Source organism: Oryx dammah, unplaced genomic scaffold (genome assembly GCF_014754425.2).
Source record: "Oryx dammah isolate SB20612 unplaced genomic scaffold, SCBI_Odam_1.1 HiC_scaffold_26, whole genome shotgun sequence".
NCBI lineage: Eukaryota > Metazoa > Chordata > Mammalia > Artiodactyla > Bovidae > Oryx > Oryx dammah.
This window is the reverse complement of record NW_024070210.1, coordinates 21,140,079-21,162,735: the sequence shown is the minus strand read 5'-3', so window position 1 is coordinate 21,162,735 and position 22,657 is coordinate 21,140,079. Positions and strand designations below refer to the sequence as shown.

At 45.8% G+C, this 22,657-nt stretch overlaps 1 protein-coding gene across 6 annotated transcripts in view; it reads right to left on the bottom strand.

Moving 5' to 3' along the window:
* Window positions 1-10,311: 10,311 nt before the first annotated feature.
* The window catches only part of SLC8A3 (solute carrier family 8 member A3), a 164,070-nt gene continuing 151,724 nt past the window's right edge, over window positions 10,312-22,657 (bottom strand). For 3 of the 6 annotated variants that reach the window (XM_040226181.1, XM_040226180.1, XM_040226182.1), the window contains exons 4-8: window positions 22,548-22,565; window positions 18,442-18,566; window positions 17,782-17,881; window positions 14,675-14,950; window positions 10,312-12,399 (exon numbers count right to left, since the gene is read on the bottom strand). In XM_040226181.1, the coding sequence (XP_040082115.1) occupies window positions 12,023-12,399; window positions 14,675-14,950; window positions 17,782-17,881; window positions 18,442-18,566; window positions 22,548-22,565 (896 nt within the window). In that variant the 3' untranslated portion in view covers window positions 10,312-12,022. The remainder of the gene's footprint in view (window positions 12,400-14,674; window positions 14,951-17,781; window positions 17,882-18,441; window positions 18,567-22,547; window positions 22,566-22,657) is intronic. The other 3 variants (XM_040226184.1, XM_040226185.1, XM_040226183.1) reach the window with 2 other exon arrangements.

The window sequence follows — 22,657 nt, the reverse complement described above, 5'->3', positions numbered from 1 at the left end:
CTGAAGCGACTTAGCAGCAGCAGCAGCAGCTGTGTCCTTGAGCAGTTAGCTTTCCCTCTCTGGGCCTCTTCAGCATTCTCACCTGTGAGTGCCTACTGTATGTCACGCACTTTGCCAAGTCTGTTATCTCATGAAATCATTGCAACAACTCTGTATGCTATGCTAGAAATCTGCCTGACTCTCGACATCTATTCTTCCCCTTCTCCACTGCTGCCTGCTCTGCCATGGAGGGCTGGCTTGTGTGAATTGCATCAGTGGAATTCTAGTGCTGTCTGGATAAACCAGGAGTCCAGCAGGAGGTGGGAGGGTGGGAAGGGAGGAAGGAAGGGTATATATTCCCCTGGCTCTTTTCTTAGGTTTGCCTTGTACTGATTGGATTTCAACTGAAATTGCTGCAGGATGGTGTGATCACTCACCTAGAGCCAGACATCCTGGAGTGCAAAGTCAAGTGGGCCTTGGAAGCATTACAATTAACAAAGCGAGTGGAGGTGATGGAATTCCTGCTGACCTATTTCAAATCCTAAAAGATGATGCTGTTAAAGTGCTGCACTCAATATGTCCGCAAATTTGGAAAAGTCAGCAGTGGCCACAGGACTGGATAAGGTTAGTTTTTATTCCAATTCTAAAGGCAATTCCAAAGAATGTTCAAATTACCGTACAGTTGCACTCATCTCACATGCCAGCAAGATTATGCTCAAAATCCTTCAAGCTAGGCTTCAGCAGTACATGAACTGAGAACTTCCAGATGTACAAGCTGGATTTAGAAAAGGCAGAGGAACCAGAAAATCAAATTGCCAACATATGCTGGATCATAATCATCTATTTCTGCTTCACTGATTGTGCTAAAGCCTTTGTGTGGATCACAACAAACTGTGGAATATTCTTAATGAGATGGGAATACCAGACCACATTACCTGCCTCCTGAGAAACCTGTAGGCAGGTCAAGAAGGAACAGTTAGAACTAGACATGGAACAACAGACTGGTTCAAAATTGTGAAAGGAGTACGTCAAGGCTGTATATTGTCACCCTGCTTATTTAACTCATATGCAGAATACATCATGTGAAATGCTGGGCTGGATGAAGCACAAGCTAGAATCAAGATTGCTGGGAGAAAGAGCAACAACCTCAGATATGCAGATGATACCACTTTCGTGGCAGAAAGTGAAGAGAATCTAAAGAGCCTCTTGATGAAGATGAAAGAGGAGAGTGAAAAAGATGGCTTAAAACTCAACATTCAAAAAACAATCATGGCATCCAGTCCTATCACTTCATGGCAAATAGAGGGAGGAAAATGTTGAAACGGTGTCAGATTTCACTTTCTTGGGCTCCAAAATCACTGCAGATGGTGACTGCAGCCACAAAATTAAAAGACATTTGTTCCTTGGAAAAGAATAGCTAAGACAAAGCTAGACAGTGTATTAAAAAAGCAGAGACGTCACTTTGCCGACAAGGGTCCGTAGAGTCAAAGGTATGGTCTTTCCAGTAGTCACATATGGATATGAGAGCTGGACTGTAAAAAAGGCTGAGGACTGAGAATTGATGCTTTTGAACTGTGGTGCTGGAGAAGACTCTTGAGAGTCCATTGGACAGCAAGGTGATCAAACCAGTCAATCCTAAAGAAAAGCAACCTTGAATATTCATTGGAAGGATTGGTGCTGAAGCTGAAGCTCTAATACTTTGGCCACCTGATGTGAAGAGCTTTTCCTGATTAGAAAAGACCCTGATGCTGGGAAAGACAGGGCAAGAGGAGAATGGGGCAACAGAGGATGAGATGGTTGGATGGCATCACTGACTCAGTGGACATGAGTTTGAGCCAGCTCCAGGAGATAGTGAAGGAAGGGAAGCCTGACGTGCTGCAGTTCATGGGGTCGCAAAGATTCGGACACAATTTAGTGACTGAACAGCAACAGAAACAAACAAAAAAATATGTACATGATTCTCCTTCTCAGTTCCAAAATTCTCTCCTCCCCTGCTATTTGAGCCAAGAAGTGGCAGCAGTCCCACTGCTGCCAGCCCCGGATTTTCAATCCTGTCCACACTTTTGGATTATCCCAATTTGAAAATGCCATTTATTTCTATTGGGATTCTGACTGACACAGCACAGATGCTGGAAGTGGTTTCAGGAAACAGACTCATAAAATGGAATTCTGGGCTTGGGTTGGTCATGTATTTGAGGAGTCCAAAGATAACTTCCTGGGTGAGGGCAAATGGGACCAGGCAGTTCATGGTCGATGGTAGGATTGTAATTACCCAACTTATCAGAAGGTAAAGCAAGGTGTTTGGAGAACAATGTGTTGTAGAACTTAGAACAGTAATAAAAATGGTGGAGCCACCCAGCTCTTTTTATGGCCTTAAAGATCATACATAAGGAAAAAGGCAAATGAAAACTATGAATATTCCCATAAGCAACTGGAAATCCTCCCAGAAAATTTTAAAGGAATACTTCCTCACCTGTAGGTACTAGGAGGATAGGAATATGGACCAAGTCCAAGTTACAGCATCAATTAAATACACAACACCAACCCACTCCAGTATTCTTGCCTAGAAAATCCCATGGATAGAGGAGCCGGGCAGGCTACAGTCCATAGGATTGCAAAGAGTTGGAAATGACTGAGCATGCATATTACGTATCTTAAGGACACAGGTAGGGAAGGAGTGAAACCAAGTAACATGAGACTTTAACTGTGTAGAACTGGGCACCTTATCCAAAAAACTATAAAAATTAGACTTACAAAGCAGCTATTTAACTATGAACATTGAAGAGATAATTATGGAATCCAAGCCAGTCAAGTCAAGCAGACACCAGTAAGCTGTAAAAACAGGTGGCTTAGATGCTTGTGGGCTTCCCCTGGTGGCTCAGAGGGTAAAGAATCTGCCTGCAATGCAGGAGACCCGGGTTCAATCCTTGGGTTGGAAAGATCCCCGGGAGAAGGAAATGGCAACCCACTCCAGTATTCTTGCCTGGAGAATCCCATGGACAGAGGAGCCTGGCGGGCTACAGTCCACGGGGTGGCAAAGAGTTGTACCCAACTGAGCAACTTCACTCACTTAGATGCTTATAGCAACTGTACCTACAGCTTTGCTGCCTCTTTTTCAGCCATACTGTGGCTTCACAGATAATTTCCTGTGGCCAGTTAATAAATAAGGGGAAAACATGAACTTAATTCTCGGGTGGATTTACAGTGTACCAGAACCAGCCAAAAGTGGAGAGCACCCTGCTATAGCCCCACTGAGATGGCCCTCAGAGACCACAGTGGTGGAAATTCTCTCAGGGCCAAACTCCAGGCAGATCATCTGATTGCCCATTTAATCCTGAATAATGAATCTACACTGATTCATGTGCTGTGCTCTGCTTAGATGCTCAGTCGTGTCTGACTCTTTGTGACCTCGTGGACTATAGCCCATTAGGCTCCTCTCATGGGGATTCTCCAGGCCAGAATCCTGGAGTGGGTTGCCATGCCCTCCTCCAGGGGATCGTCCCAACTCAGGGACTGAACTCAGGTCTCCTGCATTGCAGGTGAATTCTTTACCATCTGAGCCACCAGGGAAGCCCACACTGATTCATACACAGTGAAAAAAGGCTGACTGGCTCCCTGAAGCTTTGAAAGGAAGGTAATTGGTGACACGGAAGTTTGAAGATGTGTATATGTGGACCTCTGGAATGCTGCCCAAAGTGTGAAGATATTAGTACCTACCTAAGAATGATCACTGTAGTAGAAGTTCTCAGTCATCAGATGGACAGGATGACTCATGCTATAGATATTAGTTGGCCCCTTTCTCCAGCTGTTCTGGTGGCTTGTTCAATGCTTCATCCATAAAATTGTCCTGGCAACAGGGATGGAAGTTATGCTTGAGCTTAGTAATTGGATCCCCCTCACTGAGGCTCATTTGGCTCTTGCCACTGATAAGTGGACAACCTGCTAATTGCAGAGGTAATTGATAAGCCTTTGATATGATATGCCCTTGATATGTTCCAGGAAGATCAGCTAGTTACCTGGGTGATTACACCGAATCATTCTCGTCATGGAAGAGGTAGCAGTTAGTCTTTGCAAGGAGCTGAACACAATTTCTGGGTGTGTCTCTGCTAACATCATTTATGGACTCAGATTGCCTTATCCATTGCCATATATCTTTTATAACACAGTCTTTAGTCAGAGGCACTAACTTAGCTCATTGCCTATCACTCAAATATGGTTGACTTGACATAATAGTGGAAGGACCTGTGGCAGGCTCACTTACAGCACCAACCAGGAGGTAATACTTTGGGAGGTTGTGATGCTATCCTGCTGAATGCAGAGTATGCTTTAAATTGCTTCTCTGGTGGCTCAATGGTAAAGACTTTGCCAGCCAGTGCAGGAGAGCCGGAGTAATGGGTTTGATCCCTGGGTTGGGGAGATCCCCTGGGGATGGAAATGGCAACCCATTCCATTCTTGCCTGGAAAATCCCATGGACAGAGGAGCCTGATGGGCTACAGTCCTCCATAGGGTCACAAAGAGTCGGACACAACTCACTAAGTAACAACAGCAACAACATGCTTTAAATTGGGAGCCAGTATAGTGTTGACTTCTTCCAGACAGGATGCACAGGTCTGAGGACTAAAGAGTGGAGGTGGGGTGTTCCCTCTCATCATTATGCCTAATAGTCTCCTTGAAGAATTTTACTTTCTGCCCCTATAACCTTGGCCTCAGTAGGTCTGGCGGTCCTAAAGCCTAAGGGAGAAATGCCTCTACCAGGGAACACAGTTTCAGATTATTTATATCAAGAAGGCAAAGAAGATCACTGAACTGGGTAGGGTGATTATCCCAGTTATTTTGGGGGACCTGGGTTGCTACCTAATGAGAGTAAGAAGGACTATTTTGGAACCTTGGGATTCATTGTGGGTGCCTTTTCATACTCCCTTTCCTGAGAATACCAATCAATGAAACATTAGAGTAAAACACCAGGATTTCAAATTTTCTGGGATGAAGGTTTGAGTTATCACACCAGGTAAAGGATCTCATCCAACTGAAATACTGGCTGAGAGTAATGGGATTTGGAACGGTTGGGAAAAGATGACAGCATGACGTGGTAGAAGATGCACGTGCAGAGACTGCCATTTACTAGTAGTAGCAATGCTGCCGGAGAAGGCGATGGCACCCCACTCCAGTACTCTTGCCTGGACAATCCCATGGATGGAAAGCTTGGTAGGCTATAGTCCATGGGGTCGCGAAGAGTCGGACACGACTGAGCGACCTCACTTTCACTTTTCACTTTCATGCATTGGAGAAGGAAATGGCAACCCACTCCAGTGTTCTTGCCTGGAGAATCCCAGGGACGGAGGAGCCTGGTGGGCTGCCGTCTATGGGGTTGCATGGAGTTGGACACGACTGAAGCGACTTAGCAGCAGCAGCAGCAGCAATACTGCACTAAGTCTTACTCTGTATTCAGGATATTTTAGGGTGACCAACCATCCCCTTTTCCCAGGACTGAAGTGTTTCCTGAAACATGGGAACTTCAGTGCTAAAACCAGGAAAGTCCAGGAAAAACCAAAGCAAGTCATCCCATTTATGCTCATTTCTTTTAATCAGCACTGTGAAAGTAAACAAAGCATGTCTTACACACCTAACAGGTGTAAATGAAGATAATAAGCAGTGACTTTGAAATCTGGTGGACCTACATAGTTAAGTCCAGCTTACTTACTTGCTGGATGACCTTGGCCAGGCTACACGGCTTCTCCCAAAGCTTCACCTCCTTCAGCGAGTCTGCAGGCATTTCTGTACACCATGACCCACTTTAGTATTAGCAAGGAAGACTCTATATGGGCTGCTGTCCCTTTCTGTGTCACTGTTTCTTTGATGCCAAACATATCTGGCCCACTTCTCCAAAGTCCAAGGGGCTTGCCTGACCTGGGGATTCTGGTGCCCCTTGGCTGTTCCTTTAGATCTTAACCTCTGTGCCCCATGCAGCCCAAGAAGCCAGGGGCCTGCTCCTGCTACAGAAGCAAGACTATGAAGGGCTTTTCTCCACCTCCAGGGAGCCTGCCTGGACCAACATAGGGAGGGACGGTATGTTGTATGAGGTGGCCTGAGGTCATCCATCTATCCCCTGGAACACTGCCAGGCTCCTGGAACATGTCAGACCCCAATGGCACCAGTTGTAAGGGATTTTACCACAAAGCATTATTGTGAGGTGAAAGGAATATTTCTAGGGTACGTGCTAAGTACAGGGCACTGTGGTAATTGCCTTGAAAAATGGCTCATTTCACCTTGCAACAACTGTATGTCTGGGTTGGAGAAAATAAAGTTCAGGGAGGTTAAAATCACTTGTTTAAAAATCCCCACAAAAGGTAAAAATGATACAACTGGGGTTCAAACCCCAGAGAATACTGGAGGTTAGCACCAACATGTAGAAGGTCAAATGGCAAAACCCAAACCTTGACCCCATAGTAGGTGTCACATGCACAAGTGGCTCCGGGGACCAGGAAGTCCTGTGAATGAGATTGGAAGGCTGGATAGGGACCCTGGGGAACTGAGAACTGAAACCCTGTCAACGGGGGTGGCCACCGATCAGCTCTGCTGGAGTATTGCCATGAAGGAATGCTCACTCAGTGTGGCCAGAGAAGTTAAAATTCGTATTTTTACACAAAATGCTTGTTTAAAGACACTGAAAACTATTCTACTTAAAAAATACATTGATCATGATGTATGGCAGAAGCCAACACAATTGTAATTATCCTTCAATTAAAAATAAATTAAAAACAAAAACATCAATCTTGGTAGCCCACTCCCCCATTTCCTGGTAACCATCAAAGAAAAAAAAAATACATGGATCAAATGCATCACACTGCTGCCCACCAGGTTTAACTCCTGCCCTGCACAGTCATGGAAAGAGAAACAGATTGGAGTCTGCCAGAGGCCGCGATCATAGCAGAAGAGTGAATTACCTCACAATGTGGAAGCAATGTCACTCATGCAATCTGACCTTGTAATAAAGGTCATTGGGGCAGCCACAGAATGACAAATAGCTCCTACTGTGTTTCACCTGATGGAGAAGTTGGGGCCAACCTGAGATACAGCAGAAAAGTTAGAAATTGGATTAATTAGATTAGAAATCAGAATCCGAGGATTTTGAGGCATCAAAGTAGTTTACCTTGGGTCACCTCCTTTCCAGATTCTTAAGAATGATGAATCCACATTTATGAGTAAAGGTTAATACCATTTCTTATAAAGACAGTTTGATTCCCCTGTTCTTTTCTGAACATGTTGTAAATATCATATGGCATGCCTTCTAGGAGCAGTTTTCTAGGAACCCTTTCCTAAGATGTCTTTTGAATCACCCCCTCCTTGGGACTAGGGAATATACCATCATGAATTGTGAATAATTAGATTTATCGACCCAAATCACTTTATCACAGTGAAATTTCCCTTTTTGGAAATTTTCACCAGTTTGACTCTTACTGGGTCCACTCAGCTGCCCCTAGAAGAGGTCCTTGCTCAGTTAAGGATGGGGACAAAAGGAAAAGAAGGGGACTGAATTAGGTCAAGAGGGCTGGCTTCTCAGCTATTCCTCCTGGACTCTGGCTGCCTCCCAGGGTCTCTCACTGGTAGAATGGCCTTCTGAGGGGCTCATCCTTTGTTCTGGTGTATATCATGGAAGGCTGACATTCTGATTTAGAATTAGAAGACTTGTGTTTATGACCTGCCTCTCACTATCTGTGTGCTCCTGGGCAATTGTTTAACCTCTAGGAACCTCACTGATAAAATGAAAATAATATCTACTTCTGTGGTTCTTAACCAACTCAAAACATGAAAGGTTTGTAAACCACAAAGCTCCAACATGGACATAGGTCAGATTGCTTTTGGCCATAGCTACTAAAAGTACCTATCTTTAATTACCAAGGGGTTGCGGCAGAGGTAACCATTCATAAAAAAAGTCATGTCTTGTAGGATAGAATGGTCATTGGGAAGTGGCAGCCCAGCCAGAATTGTACTTCCTGTCTCCTTTGCATTTGACTGGGTTGAAGTGAGTAACCTTTACTAAAGGAATATGAGCAAAAGTGATGAGTAGCACTTCAGAGCCAAGGCATGAGAAATGTGCCTTCTCTAATTTCTTTCCCACCTATGACCGGAGGAAGAGGATCCAAAGCCTCTGAGATTGGCGGCATCGAAAAATAGGAGAAAAATGAGTTCCCGAATCCTTGCCTGGAAGAAAGCCACCTACTGACTGAGACCAGTCTCGCTGGATTATTATGTGAGTGAGAAATGCTAAAACGTTTTGTTAAGCCCCGACATCCTGGGGTTTCTTTATTACAGCAGCTAAGATTGCTCTAAGTAATAAATGAATCAAGGGGATGGGAATGCTATAGCTCCGCCAGGAAAAAGTGCTGAGGATGCCACGTGCATAACGGCTGGCTGTGTCTTTTCCACACTAGCACACAGGCCGATGAAGCCAAGGGCTTGCAAAAGGACATCTGCTATGCTCCATCAGATGAGGTCGGTGGACAGTTTAATTACACACACACACAGATACATCATAGATGTGTATGTATGTATATTCTAGAATCCCAGTGTTAAAGCTGGAAGTAATGAGCTTCAGAGGGCATATATTAAAAATTTTTTTGTACTTCAGGAAATGGAGGAAGGTGGCCTGGCCCAAGTGCACAGAGCTACTCAGTGGTGGCATCTTAACTAGTACCAAGTCCAACCCAGCTTCTCTCTCGACAAAGTCTAACGTCTGGATAACCCAGGAATGACTCATGAAAGGGGAGAGACGGAGACAAACGGATTTTATGATTCTGCATCTACCATTTCATTGGCTAACAGGCATTTTTCACTGTCAGTTTTGTGGCTGGCAAAAAAAAAAAAAAGACCGAGCCTTGTAGCCAAACCCTTCTCCTGGACTGCTTTTTTTGTGTGTTCTTGTGCGTCCTTTTAAACGCTATCCTCTAGCCACAACAACCATTGCTAATCCATGACTCTGCCAGGCCCTGGTTCACCCCGTGCCTTCAAGCATGCTGTTTCTTCTCGAATGTTCTTCATCACCAACACCCTCACCAAGATAAGTCACTATTTATTTTTCTTCCAAGATGTTACCCACCTATTCCATTTCCAGGAAGTCTTCTGCAATTCCTGCAGGCTGAAACAGAGTTTCTTTCCACTGTGTGCTGTGGTGCCCTGTCTATCCCACCTTTTGGCCACTTACGGCGTAGAACTGCACTTCTCATTCCCACCTTGATGGCTCACATGCAGCAAAGCCTTCTTCCCGTCCCTTAACTTTTGGAAAGGGTGACAGTACATGCAAGCTGGTGGCCACCCTTGTCTCCTCCCCTGAGCTGTTCAGACCAGGACTGGACGCCTGACACAAAGTAACCAGGCCGCAGGCACTCCTGCCATCTCGACAGAGCCTTCTACGAGGACTCTGCCTTTGGGGGATGGCCCCTTTTGATGAAAAATTGGCCCCATTTCCTCCATTGAGAATGTGCATTCAGAGTTTAAAAGAGATATTCCAGGTTGCTGTAGGGAATAGAGTTGTGAGGTCATGGCAGTATGTCAGGGCCATGCCAGACCACGAACAAGACGAGCAAAGCAAGAGCACGTCGGGAGAGGGAGGTGGAGGATAGGCCTGCAAGGGAGAAGGAGCAAGGATGGGGGACATGCTTTGAGTTGGGGGACACGGAATGTGGCCTCAGTTCCTGAGGGCTTTCAGGTCCCTGTGCTGTGTTCCTGCCTTGGTTTCCCCAAGAGGACCCCACCAAGGCTTCGAAGTAGAGCCCCTCTTCATTTCTTGAACGATTTTAATGGTTTTCTGCTTCTTGTAACCCAAAGAGCCTTGGTTAAAGAAGCTCTACCTCCTACTCTGGACTGTGAGTTTCTTGAGGTCAGAAACTCTATCTTCCTCTTCACTGTAGCACCAGAACATATCTCAAGGCACACATGGTATTCAGAATCATTTGTTGAAAGAATCATGAGTACATGAATGAATGGATGTGCCCATTGGTAATAAACACAGGATGCTGTTTGTCTAGCTGGAGTCCCTGACCCAGCAGGCCTTTCTAATACCAAGAGCTCTTTCCCCTTTAATCACGGCTCTACCTCTCATGTCCTCCAGCCTCTTAAAATCCAGATTTTGACAGGTGACATTTCCCTTAAGCTTTTTTTTTTTTTGCTTTTAAAATCCTAGGTTTGGCACACTGGCATCTGAAGAGATGACAGGTACAAATGGGAGATACAAATAGGAGATGACACTTTCACCTCAGTCACTGCAGCCCCAGAAGGAACCCAAGGTGGCCCCCTGGACCTTTTCCTGAAGCAACATGGGGAGAAGCAAGCTGTCTTCAGAGAGATATAAGTATAGCTTTTATTATTTTTTTTAAACCAACCCAACATTTCCACTGGCAACTGTCAACATAGCTTATGACATGAACACGGTTTCTTTTTCAGTTATTTGTTTTCTTAAAAAATGTGTTTAAAATTAAACAGGTGTTTTTCATTTCTTCTTTTCCCTTAAAAAATGTATTTATGTCAATGCAGAAAGCCTAAAGATCTGTGGGCAGTCTTTCAGTGATTAAATATGTGTGTGTGTGTGTTTTAAAGCCAGGTCCTTTCAAAATTTGTTGGGAAAAGGTCTGTAGGGCATGGCAATCTCTCTATAAACCCAGGCTCCATGGAATTATGGCAGCTAAGATTCCTCCTAGTGGGGCAAGAAATAGCCCACAGGCTGGAAAAAGAGCTTCAAGAGGTTTAAAACCAAGCAGGAATGTGGGAGAGATGAGGAATTCCAATCCCTGTCCTGTGAAAATGCTTTCAAACATGACCCGAGTCCAGGAGATGTGAAGTCCCTCATTTTCTTATAAAGTTCTAAGTTTTTGCAGGAAATCAAGAAATACAGTCAAAGCTCTTAGTCTGGTGCATTAGGAAGTAAGGGAGTGGTGAAGCTGACATCTCTCAGAATCAGACATTTTCAATATAATCTTTTCCCGACAGATCCCACTAGGTGGACATCGCTTCTCTCCTGCCTCAGATACAAAGCCAGAGATGTTCTAGAAGGCATATAGCCCTTCCGCCTGCCTAGCTGCTCTCTGTCATCATATTCTATTTCTATTTTCGTTCCCTATCTACCACTTGGTGGGTCTTCCTGCAGAGGGATAAACATCCAGACACTGATACAATGAGACAGACAGAATCTGAGAGGCTCGGGCAGGGAAGAGAACAAGGATCTTGACAGAAACTTGAGATCAAGCTGTTCCTGCTCCAGCCACAGTCCCCGTTCTTACTGCCCTCGTGGGTGTGCAAACTGACCACCACCCAGACACCACAGTCCATTCAAGAATGCAGAGGATAAAAGGAGAAAGGGGACAGGAACTTGCTGGAACAGGAGACAGCTGTTACCCAGGGGAGGGTAGGGGCAAGGGTGTGTCTGCAAGTTCAGGCCTCTGCCCCTCGGCTCAGACCTTGAGCTCCTTCGCAGCCCCGTCATCGCTAACCTCAGAAAAGACAAGGTGGACAAACAAACGATGAGCAAAACCTGGTGGGAAAACAAAAGCAACCATGATACTGACAACAATGAAGAGGCCCCCGAGCCAGCCACGGGGACAGGGCCCACTTCCATGCCTCGCAGGCGGAGTGAGAGGATGGCGATGTGTCAAACTGGGCAGACAGGAGAAACCCTGTCCCCCCCGCAAGGAAAGTTAGAAAGCAACGGAATAGTCAGAAGAAATGTGGAAGAGAAGGTGGAGAGAGGGTCTGACTTTGCTATGGGTCAGGGACACGGCGGGGAGACGGGCTGGAGGTGGATCTGTTGCTGTTGTTGGTGTGGATTGAATCAAATATTTTGCCAAGTGGGTGTTTCCTCTGTTCCACTGGACGGATGGACTCTGCCCTTTCAGTTCACTGCTGGGGCCCAGTCCAGTGATGCTCCAGCGGCTCGGGTCCCGAGGCTGCCTCTCCGGGGTGTGGCTCGTCCCCCAGAGGTCACGGGTGGGGACGCACCCTTCTCTGGGGAGAGGTTGCAGGCCTGCCCAGCCAGAGGCCTCGTTCTGTGACTCAGAACCCCTTGATGTAGCAGTAGGCCTCCAGCGTGGCAAAGAGTATGTAGAGAAGCCACAGGCTCACAAAGAGCCAAGTCGTGGCCAGCTTGCAGCCACGAGGGCCGCCCAGCTCCCCACCCAGGTGGGGCCGCCGGCGGTACAAGAGCACGCTGATGCACACGAACGCGAAGATGGTGAAGAGGGTGACGGAGAAGGCCAGCGTGCCGGCCGACACGTGGAACTCCTGTCCCTGCAGGGCCCAGTAGATGGCGGCCACGGACCAGGCCAGGCCAATGCCCAGGAAGACATTGACGGCGTTGCTGCCCGTGACGTTGCCGATGGAGGCGTCTGCGTACACGTCCTGGATGGCAGCCGCTTTGCTGGCAAACGTATCTGGAAAGAGGCAGAGACAGTGAGAGCCGGTGGGGAGGCTGAGATGTGGAGGGCCTTCCATGGAGAGGCCGAAAGGCAGCCGAGGCCAGCAGGCTGAGCCTTGGGAGTGACAGTCAGGGGCCTGGGGGCTACTCCCTGGTCCACTGTTAATAAGCTGTGTGGCCTTGGGCTGGTCACCTTAATTCTCTGGGCTTCCTGTTCCTAATCTGCCTGAGCCTGAAAGGTTCCCAAGGGTCCTTCTGGTCCTGATATTTACTGAGTGGCTTTTATTGTTCCCTTCTGACTACTTCTTCAGTAAGGGAGGGGTTTGCTTTCCCATAATATCTCCCAGGGAACTCTGACATCCAGGGAAGCTGCTTAGAATAAGTGCCTGATTGCCTCTGTCACGTGGGACATTTACTTTCCAAACAGACTGTGATTGAGCCCGTGGGCTTAGCATTGTGCTAAGGGCTGGATTTATGGGGACAGAGGACACATGGGGAGATGCAGGGACTAATGATGGGGATATCCATGGGCTCAAGAATGACAGGGCTCAGGATTCGCAGTTAGCATACAGAGCACAGGGCCTCAAAGGCTATTGGACTTTAGATGTTGGTATGGACTGTAGGCACTGGAAGATGGCCAGCCACCCTTTTATTTGACAAGTTAGGAAAAGTAAGCGTCAAGGAATCTACTCAAGGTAAGTTAGCAAGAGATTTGACCTGAAAACATTCATCTGAGAGCCCTTTCCATAGCTTTACCCAACATCCAAACAGCTTCAGCCAAAGCCACAAATCAGCTGAGTGGACCACAGCATCACCTTCAAGCCCCTAATGCTGCCAGCTGTTCTCTGCACCCACTGCAAGGTCTTGGACAAGCCCCAAGCTCTCCCTTGCCCAGCCTGCCTCCTCGTTGCCAATATTGTCCCCGAGAAAACCTCTTGCCTTTTCTTGCCTATGACCTTGCTTCTTCTTTTTTTTAAACCTCTGATCCTCTGCAACTTCTTCCCACATCTGTTCCTTTTGCCCATATCTATTCCTTCCCCTCTGATAGTTCCTTGAGGCCCCAGAGAACAGAGGTAAATCATAGGGTATCTCTCCCACAAAGCCTTCCCTCAATTATCCATTTAATTTCCTACCACTCCGTGCATTCCCATGATAGCCAAACCTTTTGCATCATTAATGTACAAATAATTCCACTGGTCTGTGCTGGGGTCTGGGGAAGTGGCTTCTCCAGAGTGTGATGCACACTCAGTTACTGTCCAGAAGGATATGCTTTCTTGGCACGAGAAGGGTTTCCAGCCAGCAGAGTCCTGTCTGATGAGATATGGCTCAGCCTTTCCATAGGAAGGGGCTGTCTCTGTCTTCCTACCACAACTGGGAGGCCAGCTCCTTGGTAGGAATTTGGGGTTCAGACACACTGGAGACCCCATCAGAACTAAGTAAGGAACCTGGGCTAATGTAGCCCCTCTCTACTTGGTTACCCCTGCTTGCCTTCCCAGCCCAGCCGAGGTCCCTCTGTTCCATGCTTGCTCAGTGCCTGTACTTTTTCGTCATCAAACTTATTGAGATGATTTGGATGATCATAGTTGAATGTGGTCTCCTTCACTAGATTATGAACTTCATGTAGAGAGGGAAGTGTGTCTGTCTTGTTTCCCATTACAGTCCCGGCAACCAGCACAAAACTGTATCAGGCTCAGCAAACATTTGTCTAATGAAGGAATAAAGGCATATCTGTTCCTTTTCATCTCTAGGTGTTTATGAGAAAAAAAAAATGTGATTCATCATATGAAGGACAAGAGCCTGTGAAGCTTCCTTCACCTGTCCTGCTGGGAGACACTTGGTATTTACAGGTGTCCTAAGCAGAGGGGGCTTGTGGGCCTTTCTTTTGCACATCTCCAAGCAGGCTAATCTGCAGACAGAGGGAAATGGCCTATTCGTCTGATGCGGAGGTTAAGAAAGTGGGTCACTGACTTCAGCAAGTGATTTAACCTCTCTGGACCTCAGTTTCCTCATCTGTCAAGTGGGGATAATAGCTCTTCTTATTGAATAAGGTTTGGGTGAGGGTTACAGGGCTAAAACAGGTAAGCTGTTTAGCATACACACCACCTGCCACATCAGAAGTGCTCAAGAAATGTTAACGATCATTCTTAATGGAAGCAGGGGTCCCTTGGGTTGACCTTCATGCACCTTAAACTCAGATCTGAGATGGTAGGGAAGATAATGAGGCAAATCGGAGGGCTCCCTTGAACCAGGTGATATCCCCTTTGCTAATCGAAGCCCCCCCTCACTCTCACCTGGCACCGAGGTGCCAAATGCCACAAAAATAACAGCCGTGACCGAGTCCTTGAGGCCAATGGTGCAGCCGAAGTGGGAGGCCAGGTCCCCGATGATGGCGGTGAGCATGCCGATGATGAGAATGGAGACAACAAAGCAGGCCCAGCCATGGCAGTACTCTGTGGGGGGCACGCAGGCAAACAGCACCTTCCAGAAGACCGTGAGGAAGTGCATAACGTAGTCAAAGCAGGACGGCAGCCTCTCCTCGCCTGACTCATCCTCGTCCTCGTCCCCTGCTGAAGGCAAGAAAAGCGGGTGGTGGGGTCAGATCCTCATTCAGGAGAAAGTCAAGTCCAACCCACCTCAGGAGCATCACTGGCTGCACAGAGACGCCAGCTGTCTCCCGGGCAGCCGGTGCAGGCACCTGAAAACAGGAGGGAAAGAGAAACGCATGGGGCTGCCCCACTCGTCAATTTGAATGCAGGGAGAGTGAGAGAGTGGGAGAGAGGGGACAGAGGAGTAAGAAAGAAGAGAAAGAGATGGAATGTGGGAATGTGAAAAGGACAGGGCAGTGGGGGAGACAGGGGGAAGATGGAGAAGGCAGGTGTTGCTTTGGTGCAGAAAAGCGGGGGCTGTGAGCCCACTCTTCACTGGACACCCACAGGGCTCCTAATTTTCCTGACGTGACACTGCAATAACCCTGTGGTTCTGGTCATTATCCATCCACAGTGAGACACCTGTCATTCCAGATCATGTGGGCATTCCGGTGAGTCAGTTGTTGTTCAGCCACTAACTCGAGTCCAACCCCATGGGCTGCAGCACGCCAGGCTTCCCTGTCCTTCACTATCTCCTGGAGTTTGCTCAAACTCCTGTCCATTGAGTCGATGATGCCATCCAACCATCTCATTCTCTGTCACCCTTTTCTTCTGCCTTCAATCTTTTCCAGCTGATGGGTCTTTCCCAATGAGTCTGCTCTTTGCATCAGGCAGCCAAAGTATTGGAGTTTCATCTTTGGTATCAGTCCTTCCGATGAATATTCAGGGTTGATTTCCTTTAGGACTGACTGGTTGGATCTCCTTGCAGTCCAAGGGACTCTCAAAGAGTCTTCTCCAACACCACAGTTCAAAAGCATCAACTCTTTAGTGCTCAGTCTTCTTTATGGCCCAACACTCACATTCATATTTGACTACTTAGAAAAACCATAACTTTGACTATACAGACCTTTGTTGACAAAGCAGTGTCTCTGCTTTTTAATATGCTGTCTAGGTTGGTCATAGCTTTCCTTCCAAGCAGCAAGTGTCTTTTAGTTTCATGGCTGCAGTTGCCATCTGCAGTGATTTTGGAGACCAAGGGAAAAAAATCTGTCACTGTTTCCACTTTTTCCCCATCTATTTGCCATGAACTGATGGGACTGGATGCCATGATCTTCGTTTTCTGAATGTTGAGCTTTAAGCCAGCTTTTTCACTCTCCTCTTTCTCTTTCATCAAGAGGCTCTTTAGTTCCTCTTCACTTTCTGCCATAAGGGTGGTGTCATCTGCATATCTGAGGTGATTGATATTTCTCCCAGCAATCTTGATTCCAGCTTGTGCTTCATCCAGCATTTTGCATGATGTACTCTGCATATGAATTAAATAAGCAGGGTGACAATATACAGCCTTGACGTACTCCTTTCCCAATTTTGAACCAGCCCTTGGTTCCATGTCCGGTTCTAACTGTTGCTTCTTGACTTGCATACAGGTTTGCCATTCTCCAAATATCCCGTGGGATGGAGCTGGGCTGTTCCCAGTTTGTCCTTGCCAGGAAACTCAGGCAGAGTTGCCCACTCAGCAGTCCGGGAGGAGAGGATGTGCTGCAGCTCGGTCAAGAGCAAGCTCTGGCATGTCTCAACATGACCTGTAGAAGCAGGATTTGGGGAACTTGGGCTCCCGTTGCATCTTTGCCATGAAGAGAATCTGGAACCTGACATCAATCCCTTTTTGTTTCTGAATGTTGGTTCCCTCATTGGAAAAAGGAGGGCATTCGATTATGTGGCTGATAGTCTACTCATTGTCTCTTGAGGGGCAGAGTAAGGTCATAAGAGGGGGCGTCTGGAAGCAGGTGATAGAAAAAGCGGGGCAGTGAATGCAGCGGCAGTGGCCCTCTCTTCCTGTCTGTACTTTGGCTGTGGTGCTGGGACCTCAGGGATGCGACCCGGTGGGTTGCTATGACAACAAACTTCATGAAAACAAGGCCCGGAGTGCTGGGCAGCACAGAAGGCCTCAGTGGTGTTGAGAGGCACTGCTGCTGGGAGTGATGAGACCCCTCCCTTCCCATGCCAAGCTGCATGTAGGCCTCTGGGATGCTGGCTGTGCCATGGGTGCCCACTGAGGAAACCTGTCACTAAGTGCCAAGGAGAGATCTGGAATCATCCAGAGCAGAGGTCTGTCAGTCAATGCAAAGTTTTTATAAACCTCAGACCCGCACGTCTGTAAATCAGAATAGTCTCCCATTTTACAGAAAAGGAGGACTTCCTTAACAAGATGATGGAATGATGAAAGCCAGAATGTCTTAAGTTTCTATTTAGCACCAGACTCTGTACCTTTCTATTCTCTTCGCTGAGAAAGAAAGGTAGCATTGCTACCTTTTTTGGGTGACAAAACTGAGACACAGGGAGGACAGCTTGTCCGAGTTCACACAGCATGCATGTGTGCCCAACCGTGTCCAGCTCTTTGTGACCCCATGGACTGTAGCCCACCAGGCTCCTCTGTCCATGAGATTTCTCACGCAGGAATACTGGAGTGGGTTGCCATTTCCTTCTCCAGGGGATCTTCCTGACCCAGGGGTTGAATCCGCGTCTCTGGAGTCTCCTGCATTGGCAGGTAGATTCTTTACCACTAGCACCACCTGGGAAGCTCTTCACACAGCAGAACCAGGGTCTGAAAGCAGAGATAGTCATGCTCCTTTACCCCCACGTTTGTCTTCCAAAGTGACCCAGTGAAAAGACAAACATCTAGGGTAAGAGCTGGGAAGGTTGGCCACTGAGGCCCTTCCTGAGATGAGTGAGCTGTTGACATGTCTGTGTTCCTGCTTCTCTGGAGCTTCCTGCTCCTCCCAGCAAAGCCTGTGTCCATCTCGAGACCCTCTTACCTGCACTGACAGTGATGGCCTCCATGAACTGGTCCCTCCAGGAATGGGTCCCCACGACCAAGGCCAGGTTTGTCTTCCTAATCAGCTTGTCCACGGTAGTCTGTCAGGGAGATTAAAACTTGGAACCATGAGGTCAGAATGCTCAGAACCACTGAAGAATTTGGCACTTCGTGGGGATGAAAGATACCCTGCGCTCCAGGGGGCTCCACGTGGGTTCTGAAAGTTATGCATGAAATGGCCTCAGGGGGCATCTTCTGGCATAGTCCTTCCATTGTCCTCTTCTTGGTTGTGACTGCTGACATTGGATATTTAAAGCAATACAGTAGAGAATAACACTAATGATGTCAGTAAACCTAGACCTGGGGTAGTGAATTTCAGTATCTTTGTTTTAAAAATACAATTAAATAGTGATGATACTTTAGGGGTATTATAGCTCATTTGTTCCATAGGCCATGTAATATTTCCTCACTGTTCCTAAGTTACAAATGACCAGCACTGTTTGTTCCATGTTACAAATGGGAAAACTGAGACTGGGGTGGGTAAGTGATTTGTGCAGTTTCCACTTTATGTATTCAGTGGTGACGTTAGAACAGAACTCCAGGGCTTCTACCTCCCACCTCATTATTCTGTTATTCAGTTACATCTCACTTATGGCCTGACCTTGAACTCATAGGACTCCTCGATGATGACCTCTAGTTTGGGGTGTTCACCCAATATTGGCTTTCCCATTTCTGCTATCCTCTTGGCTTCTTCTTCTTCCACAGTCAGCTTCCTGTCTGTCACCTCTGCAACAAAACAAAACCAGACGAGCTTTAGCACATTTGCCATTCCCTGGAAGTCTAAATAAAGTTCGGAGTATTAGGCATTGGTAATGGGCATACAGGAAATAGCTCTTAAGGATGGGGATTTTGTGTACTTGTTAGTGCCTCTTGCTATAAGCTGCTAAACAGACCATGAAAGGGTTCCTTGCACGTTCTGAGCTTAACATTCCTCTTTCCATTTTTAGACCTGGCTTGGGTTGAGGGGGGAACCTGACCCAAAGACCTTCTGAGAAGCAGAACCAAGTGAAGCCCCAAAACATTTGATGAGATATTGAAGAGCTGGGAACAAAAGCCAAGTCTCTTGACCTTTAACAGTTTTGAACTGTTGGGCATGACTGGCATGACTACTTCATATAAAGGTTCCTGGGGGTCAGAAGCACATTTCAACCAAAGGGAATGTCCATTGGCTCACATTAACATCTGTCTCCAACATTCTTAGGACTGTAACTTCTATTAGGGACAAAAAAGGATGTTTCCAGGAATATCTACATTTCGTACTAGTGAATATTAGCCTCACAATGAGAAATTTGGACGACTTCCCTCAAAATGCCATGATTTCTAAATGAAAGAGCCCTAGGATTTTTAAGGAACCAGGCACATTTCTTCTGAAATACAAATACTTGTTCAAAAACACACACAAAGAAAGTTCTTCCTGTATTTCTTTCTGAGGCATTCCATGCGCCCCTCAGTATCTTGACTCATTTACAATCCCTTCTCATGTTGAACAGTTAGAACTTTTTTCCACTTCAGCTGGTGAGTCCATTTTAAGACCACTTCACCATGAAGATGTGTTTTCTGGATTAAAGTGAAACAGAGATTGAATCTTTTTATTCCCCTTTGATTAGAAAATTGCTCTTGGCAGTCTGTTTCTTTCAGAGCTCGTTTAAACATCTTTCCATCCGAGTCCACATTCTTACATGCAATTAATTCTTTTATTTGGCTCCTTAATTGCTTTTATTCCACACAGTGACTCTCCCAGGGGAGTTTTCTAGTCCTTGAATAATCTCAAGGACAAAATGGGTCAGAGGACAAGCAAGTCTTCTTTTCTCTCTATCTTGGGAATTGGTGAAGCATGGTGAGGGGTGAGACTTGAGCTCTTGAGGTTGCAAGGAAAATAATTTACTGGAAAGATCGTAAACCAGGCAGAGGGGCTGTTTTATATAAGAATTTTTAAAGCTGTTTTGAATGACGACTGGTAAGAGATTGTGCAGTGGATTCCTGGGCTGGCTGCTTTACTCAGTGCTTCTGGCTCCAAAGGCAGAAGGCAATCCCAAAATGTTGGGGAGCTGTCCGTGGTGCTGTCCTCCCGCTACTGTTGGTGACGAAACAGTTACTTCTCATGGATCAGCGTCCTCCTGTACATTTCTAAGCATATGCCCTCTTGCAGCCTGACTTTATTTAGTCCATAGGAGCCTCTTATTAGGTAATTCTGAAAATAAGTCCAGCTACAAAGTCAGTGATCCTAGAAGCTAGACTGCAAGCCACTCTGAATAAAAGCCTTTGTAAAAACATATATATGTAGATTCTTCAAAAAAAAGGGGGGGCACTCTTTTCCTCTACTTGTGGTCTTTGGGACCATATTACAATGCATATCCTAGTAGAGACAGTATTATTCTACTCCTCCCTCCCCATTTCCCCCATGTCATACCCTACATGTGCCACAAGAACTTCATCCCAATATAATGAGCTCTCCAGTGACTTATAAATGTACCTGTCTAACCCTTCGTCTAGCTATCAATCTAGCCCTGTATCCATCTGGCAGGATATTGATCTAGCTACTGACCTGTCCAACCCTGTGGTGACAGTCAGTTTTTCCATCTAGCTCTCTGCAGAAATCACTTTGACAAATAACCAATCCTTTATCTTTGGATCTCCCACAGCCCCACAGAGGTACTCTCTCTCTCTCTCTCTCTCTCTCTCTATATATATATATATATATATATATATATATATCTGTTAATGATTGATTCACATGCTTTTAAATCAATTCTGATTTAGTATCTTGGTTTGATAGTAATTCCTGCCTTACTTCTGTAATGATCATTTCTTTACATTCAAATTAAGTTAATTTCTTGAGAGGGTGAGAAGTCTCAAACCTTAAAGATCATAATTATTCTGATCACTTGTTTAGGTAACCTCTCAATTTTGAGTGTAGAAAATAAATGACAGGTGACCTTGATATTCAGACTGACTAAACAAACACTTAGATCTAGGAAAAGGAGGAGGAAGGGGGAAAAGAGAGAATGAACCTATTAATAGGATGGAAGATTAAACAAATATTGGAAGAGAGAAGAGCTTGCCAGGCCAGACTGGAATAGATTGCCATGAATGTTCTACAGACATTCTCAGAAAGAAATGGGGCAGTGTAGTCAGATCCCTGAGCTTGGAGGTATAGCTCAGATTGAACACTGAGTTTGAGAAAGGGGCAGGCTACATAGTGATCATTTTCTCTCCATTTATCACGAGGCATTGTGAATCACGTTTTCTTGGCCACCTGGAAAAATCCAAACAAGGAATTGAGATTTCCAGTGAATTTAAAGTCTAACCAAGGGCTCCTAAATTGAAGGTTTACAGATTGAAAGATCTAGGAAATGACACCTTTTTTTTCCTTCCTATTTTAGCTTCTACTGGTATCTGTGCCAATGTGTTAAAAGTATAATGAAGCTTAAATTAAATCACAATCTCTGTTTTGAGCATATGTATGTGTGGCTGGTAGTGGGTAGAGGCAAGAGTTGGGACAAAAAAGCCCGAATGCCTTCTCAGGCGAGAAGATGAGCTAAGTGGAGGAGGAACACCCAGTGCTTTGACATTAAAATCTGAGAGAAGAGTGGAATATATGGGGTTGGAGGTAGTCATTATCTTATTGATATAAGAGGAAGCAAGAATCTAAGGAAGCTGAAGCAGTTCTTTCCAGAAAGGGAGAATGTAGGGGTTTATCTTTTTTTTTTTTTTTTTTTTGGTTTATGACTCCAAGGAGATCAATGTCCTTACTATGTAACCTGCCCCTTTCTCAAACTCAGTGTACAGCCTATGGTGACTATCAATGAATTCTGAAAGATGTTTTGCTTCTCAAATGACCTTACAATTTTTATACGTTCAAAGGACTGATGAAATGTAAAATGTTATTTTAGCATATATTGAGACACCTTGTATGCACCAAGAGTTACGGTATTGCCCATATGCTGGCAATGCCTTCCTAACTACTCACAAAGTTGGATATTGTCTGTGATTTGATTACACGGATGCAAACATATTTGGTACATTCCCTATGACAGGCTCTAGATTCTGTGTGAGAATATCTCCAATATAAATTCTGCCAAATTTCTATATCCAATCAAATAATTGCCCCCTCACCCCATAATATTCTAATTCTTCTTGTCATTCATGGCACATGTGATTTCAAAGATCAATGACAAATGAACCAAAGTTCTAGAAATTTAGGTCTCTGCTGTGATGAGATGGAAGATCTTCAGGATCAATAAAATTCCAGATTCCTTAAAAACTACTTTTCATGTTCTCATAGAAGCTCCTGATTATTTCTCCCTGGACCCCATCCAGATCGAAGTATTTTCTTTCTCATTCCATCATGATCCTATTAGGAGAGTCAGCTCTGACTCTCATCCTCTCTTGCCCCACAACATGAGACGATGGAGAAATTAACACTCAGGAGAAGTGTATGACCTCCCCCCCATTTCTTCAGTAAGTTTCGGTTCTTTCCCTGGTCTCAGAGAGGACCAACTATGCCTTTACCCACATCCACTGAAATGGTGCTCAAGGAGTTGTCTACCTCCTCACAATCACTTGCAGTAGGGAAATAAATCTCCTGGTCCTTAAGAGAACTTAAGCCCACAGCTCCTAGTAAATAAAGCAAAGGATATTGGTCTTAAAGTAAATAATGGCACTGGCAAGAAGCAGAAAAAGGGATGAGGGGAAGACACCTCTTACCTGGCGATAACAGGAGCGCTGTTTGCAAATGGGTACCAGACAAAGGGAAGAAAGAAAAGGAAAGAGCATTAAGGTCCCATCTTGAAAGTGTCCCCAGGTTTTGTGGCTGC